We start from the raw sequence: 6035 nt of genomic DNA on the forward strand, positions 1-6035 counted from the left end.
GGCTTCTCATGCACCCTGCGTCAGCGAGGAAATCAGGGGCTCTGCAGGTCAGTCCAGAGCAGAGTCCAGTGTGCTTGGACGTCTCCACAAGGCCCAATCCCTGGACGTCCTCTCTGAGACCCGCTTGCAAACCCAGATGGAGAGGGACGTCTCGACCTCAGACCGCCGTGCACGCAGCACGAGCAACACAAGCAGCACAAGCACCGAGACCAGCTTCTCCAGCTTCTCCTCCAGTAGCGACTCATCCTCTAGTTTGAAAGAGGAAGCGCAGTGTGAGAGCTGCACAGGCAATCCTGCAGCCTCACCCCAGCCCAACGTCAGCGACAGTGAGAGATCTGATCTCAGCCTCTCGGACCGCCGCAGCTCCAACACTAGCTCTGAGAGCTCTGGATCTGTCAGCCCCATAAGCAGGGAGACAGCCTTAAACGCTCCCCAGGTGCCACCCAGACCCAAAACTGAGGAGATCCTAAACCGCTGCACCACCATGACCCGCAAGGCAGCCCTGGCCACCAAGACCCGGCTTCAGAGTCAGCCAGAGTCCATCCACAGCCGCTAGGGAATCATAAGCCTCTGATTAACAATATATTCATGTAACATACTTAATCTGTTTGACCCTACAGGGTCTGTCAGTCAAATGCGTTTAATGCAGCATTGTTCATATTTCTATTTTAAATTCTTGTCGTACCAAAGATGGGGGAGAAAGCAACCTTGACAAGCTAAAGGTATGCTCAATGGCGCAAGATGATGTTTAAATAAGGCCCTTTTGTTAAAATAGAGCATGGCACCTTTGTTGTAATATTTCACTCAGTGTAAGAAAATAATAACATTAATAATAATGTAGCTTCAGTGAAGCGTTAGAAGGAGCAGGTACGAGTAAATGTATGTGACATTGTCATGTCAACACCTCAATGAATAGACTGAATGCCGGTGTGAAGGCTTTTTGATTGACTTCCAAGTTAGGATATTGAAATCTGTGAAGCAAAAGAATTATCCTGTCAGGGCATTTTCTTAATCAACAATTACCTTAACTTTCTTTTTGTTGCTCATCGTATGAATATGTATATTATGTATATTGTCTGCAGTATGTGCTTCATTATAACCTGTTCACAATGCAGCGTCATTATGTAACTTTAACACAAACATGTCAATAAAATCTCAATTAAACAACCAAAGTAACAAGTTGTCCCTGAATATAGACTGAGGGCATATGACAGTGGGTATGTATGCATGTAACCGTATCTTTTCTGGTATTTCTACCTTAAATTTTTTTATTTTTTTTCAAATATCTGAATGCACAGTGCTGCACCACAGCTACAGTCAAAGCTTTATACATCTCTGGCCACAGATTGCTATTCAGTGATGACTTTATTCCTACGGATATACATATATATGTTATTCCATATCCGTGTGTGTTAATGAGGCCGCTTTCATTCGTGTTTATAATCCTTTGAGTAAAAGACCTGTCCCGATGTGAGTCTAACACCGCATAAAAATTTCCACTGATAATAAATTGTATGGTGGACATGTCTGGGATTCAAACCAAATGTGTTTCTGAAGAATTTTGGATCGTTGTGATTTGGGCCGTATACATTTAATAGTGTCATTGGAATTGAGTGCATTTCCCCCATTACCATAACATATTTCCCATCTTTGTCCTGAATGGTGGATTGGTACCTAAAAGGATCTCCACTCCGGATCAATGTGGCCGCCCCACATGCCTTTTGTAGAAAACTATGATGTTTAAAATACTTGGCTTATCCAGATACATCTAAGTTTATTTTGAGCATAATTTTTCAGATGGGTTTCTTGCAAGAAGATCACATCAGCTTTAAGTGGGCCAGAACCTTGCCCCTTTTAACTGGTTCGTTAAACCCATTGACATTCCAGGTACAAAAAGTCCCCTCTCCTCTATTTCTGTCTTTATCCAACGTGTCTTGCATTGACATGGCAATTTGTAATGATCTTGTTTGGCTTCCTTTTCCTCTCCACTAACTCGTCGCAGTCCTACTCCCACCCATCCCACCCCCATTCTAACATTACACAAAACACACTTATTATCCTTTTGAACCACCTGAATTGTTGGGAGAGAAAAAAACACATACACCCCTAACAAAACAATAACATAGGTGCAACCTCCATAACTTTAGCATTATTAACCTTAGGGTACCCTAAGAAGGGTAGTTACTCTTTTTCAAAAGGGTAGTTACTCTAGGTGAACTACTTAAGGTAAGTAAACTAACTAAAAAGGGTAACCACCCTTCTGAAAAAGGGTAATTACCTTTCCAAAATACTTGACTTGCATGTTTGTGTCATTCCGGTAAATATATGACACATATGAAATACACACCCTGCATACGCACACGCACAAACACACACACACACACACACACACACACACACACACATACACACACAGAAAATGTGCTGAACATGTGAACGTGTCATGGAATCTGCAACAATGTAATGAAGGAGCAAAAACATGCAGAGAGAAGCAGAGATGGTAAGTGGTAATAATTGAGCTGGCATTTTGCTCTAGTAACAGAAACAGAATGTTATTTTTCATTCTGTTAACAAACGTGCTATGTTCACTGGTGGAGAGAGATGTCAGAGTGAGGGGGTGGTTTGGTGCCTGGCTCGAGGGAACCATTCTTTGGGCCCTCTGCAGTCAAAACTGTGATTTGCTAGTCCATAATATGTCCAGCTACTAATGCCATTTCTGCCACTATTCATTACAGTAAATGATGAATCATTTATTAAACTAATAACCAATAAATTACATCTGGTGATTTTTGATGGTGACAGTTAGATTTTATTATATGTTCATTTTACAATACGTACGGTACATATGCTGAACATGAAGGAGAGAACAATAGACATACTAGAGAATGCAATAATTAATTGAGAACATGTTCTGACTGGAAACTGGACTTCCTTTCTGTCAGCTGACAGCTTGTTAACCAGGTCTGTCATATTTCAATTGGAAGTCCATCAAAAAGCCTTCACCCTGGCATTCTATTCTTTGACAGGCTCTATGCTGCTATTTACAAAGGGTGGCTTGCTTGAGGCTATCACTTTATTTCCATCAGGAGAAAGTGTTTATGTAGAATACATGAGATGATAAAATATTACATAATAAAAAGTAAACATCACTGCTGGGAAAGAGTGTTTTCTCTTATCAGTTAGTAAAGATAGATACATCAAATACAGTTTACTTTAAAAATCCAGGTAAATTTGCCCTCAAGTTGCTTCAAAGGTTAACAAAATTACTGTTTACTACTATGTAGCAATATCACATAAACTTTCTTGTACCTGCTCCTTCTAACGCTTCACTGAAGCTACATTACTAGGGCCCAAGCGTCAACAACGACAAATTTTAAATATTGTGAGGAGTTTCGGGAATAGGCGCAAAAAAAGGTCTCGCTAGCGCCCTATAAAGTTAAATGAAATTGACCCCCTGCAGTACGTTTAATATCTAACTTGGTACACATATGTAGCATGTCAAGACTTACAAAAACGCTCATTGGAGGACAATCCTAAACCCAACAGGAAGACTGTCATTTTGAATTGAAGGTTTAAGATTGAAGTTTGAATGGGCAATTTTGGCCATTTCCAAATGTCGTAATTCCACAAACTCATACAAGAAATTTAATCCGATTCACTTCAAATTTTTTCTGTGCCTAAGACCTTAGAGATGAAAAGTCAATTAAAGAAAACCTTTTCGTCATAGGACATGGCCGTGGCGGTGCGGCCATTTTGTGCATTTCGTCATCCAAAAAGGAAGTGGGTGTAACTTGAGTGTACATCGGCCAATTGGCTCAAAACATTTCAGGATTCATAAGTCTCTGACCCTGACGACATATGAAGGCTGATATTGGCTCAAAGTCATAGCACCCCCTACTGGCAACAGGAAGTAGACCTAAAAGTCAAGGTGCTATACTCTAACAAACTTTAAATTTGGTCTGTACTATCTCCACACCGTAAAGAAATGCACGGTTGCAAGGAGCGCCGTCCGCCAGTAACCCCGATGCGCGCAGAGGAGCGAGGGCCCGTCCAACGCTGCTTGCAGCTTTAATTAATATTACTATTTTTCTTACACTTAGTTAAATATTCATAAATAAAGTGCCATGTTCCATTTGATCAAATGGGACATACAGTATACAGTATAAACATCATTGGACATCATTCAGCATATTTATCTTGTCAAGGTTGTGTGGAAGATTGCAGGGACAGGTGAGGGGAGTGGTAATTGAGTGATTATGTTTCGGAGGGAAAAGGGAAGGAAGTGGTTAAACTGGGAAACAAAGAGAACCAGAGGATAAAGGAGAAGGAACTGAGTGAGACAGAATGGTGAAAAGTATTGAGAAGAATACTGAAATAAACTGTGTGACTAACTGGTATGACCTGGACTGGCTGATTACATGTTTACATGAATACATATAAAAAACACATGATATACATCAGAGGCTTATGATTGCCTAGCGGCTGTGGATGGACTCTGGCTGAATCTGAAGCTGGGTCTTGGTGGCCAGGGCTGCCTTGCGAGTCATGGTGGTGCAGCGGTTCAGAATCTCCTCAGTTTTGGGTCTGGGTGGCACCATGGGAGCGTTTAAGGCTGTCTCCCTTCCTTTGGAGCTGACAGATCCATAGCTCTCAGAGCTAGTGTTTGAGCTGCGGCGGTCCGAGAGGCTGAGATCAGGAAAGCTGCTCCCACTGGATTGGGGTGAGGCTGCGGAAATTAAGGAACATTTTCTGCTTGAAGAGAAGCTGGAGAAGCTGGTCTCGGTGCTTCTGTTGCTACTGCTGCTGTTGCTGCGTGCAAGGCGGTCTGAGGTTGAGACGTTCCTCTCCATCTGTGTTTGCAAGCGGGTCTCAGAGAGGACGTCCAGTGATCGGGCCTTGTGGAGACGCCCAAGCACACTGGACTCTGCTCTGGACTGACCTGCAGAGCCCCTGATTTCCTCGCTGACGCAGGGTGCATGAGAAGCCTGAGGCTCCGTGCTGGTTGCCAGGTTCAGAGCGGAGCTGTGCAGCTTTCTCTGCAGGCTGTAGAGGCCTGACCGTGGGTTGTTGTACGGCTGCAGGTTCATGGAGGGGATGTAACCTGCCTTGCCATTGAATCTGAAAGAAAATGTAATTCATATGAACTTTGTTCAACAATTGAAAAAAAACAACACCATAAAGTTAAGTTTAGACTTCATGACATTTTACAATGTTGCAGAAATATTTGACATTTAAAACACCTTTCTAACTCTCTGAACAGATATGGCACGTTTGTGATATGTTTGCATTAAAAGACAATGAACAGGCATTCATGAACGCTTCACCCTGGCCTCTTTTAATGTGCTCTTTGTTTCTTTTTTCTGTTGTTTGCAGTGCAGACAGGTAAGATTGGTGTACCTGATGAGCCACCAGCCGTTGTCAGACTTCCTCAGCACCTCCACTACAGCGCCAATGGGCACAGACACCTCGTCATTCTTCGTAGTTGAGTAACTCCTCACAGCACAGTACAGGGCACCTAAGGGTCGCAAAGTAGAAAACTAGTTTAGGAACCGCCGTAGATCTTGAGATCATCTTCATAAAAGTGAGTTTTAGTGAAGGGAAATGGATCTATGTTGACTTCCAATGGTTAAGTAACATTCCCCACTATTGGCTGTTTTCTACGGTAACAAAAGGTTTGATAATTTAAAGTATGTGCATCTTGCATGCTTGGATTGGTACAGTAATGTCAGGCTCACACAGGAACAGTTATATGATCAAGCTTGTTAAATTAGATCAGTTATTTCTACGTTCATTATGCACATTAATATTTAACCGTGACAACAAGTGACACACACCTGCAAGCTGGAATTCAGCGTTGTCACCATCCTCTCCATCCCATAACTCCAGGTAGGGAGCAGGGAACCAAGCCAAAACCTTATCCTCGTTCTCCACCAGCCACCAACCTGGAGAGGAAATCAAATATTCTTTCAGCATAAATGAAATGACTATAAGGCTCATGTTTGTTTGTGTGTGCTGATTTTCAGTAAGCAGCTGCA

At 42.4% G+C, this 6035-nt stretch overlaps 2 protein-coding genes across 2 annotated transcripts in view; one reads left to right on the plus strand and one right to left on the minus strand.

The window, feature by feature from the left end:
• Window positions 1-6: 6 nt before the first annotated feature.
• LOC117937245 (suppressor protein SRP40-like) overlaps window positions 7-6035 on the plus strand; it is a 7499-nt gene continuing 1470 nt past the window's right edge. Inside the window, exons 1-2 of the mRNA XM_034861059.1 lie at window positions 7-896; window positions 5379-5382. Of these exons, the coding sequence (XP_034716950.1) occupies window positions 137-556 (420 nt within the window). The 5' untranslated portion in view covers window positions 7-136 and the 3' untranslated portion in view covers window positions 557-896; window positions 5379-5382. The remainder of the gene's footprint in view (window positions 897-5378; window positions 5383-6035) is intronic.
• The window catches only part of LOC117937132 (putative neutrophil cytosol factor 1C), a 2853-nt gene continuing 1011 nt past the window's right edge, over window positions 4194-6035 (minus strand). The window contains exons 4-6 of the mRNA XM_034860847.1: window positions 5835-5963; window positions 5398-5515; window positions 4194-5118 (exon numbers count right to left, since the gene is read on the minus strand). Of these exons, the coding sequence (XP_034716738.1) occupies window positions 4476-5118; window positions 5398-5515; window positions 5835-5963 (890 nt within the window). The 3' untranslated portion in view covers window positions 4194-4475. The remainder of the gene's footprint in view (window positions 5119-5397; window positions 5516-5834; window positions 5964-6035) is intronic.

The sequence above is a fragment of the Etheostoma cragini genome, chromosome 21 (genome assembly GCF_013103735.1).
Source record: "Etheostoma cragini isolate CJK2018 chromosome 21, CSU_Ecrag_1.0, whole genome shotgun sequence".
In the NCBI taxonomy this organism is placed as follows: domain Eukaryota; kingdom Metazoa; phylum Chordata; class Actinopteri; order Perciformes; family Percidae; genus Etheostoma; species Etheostoma cragini.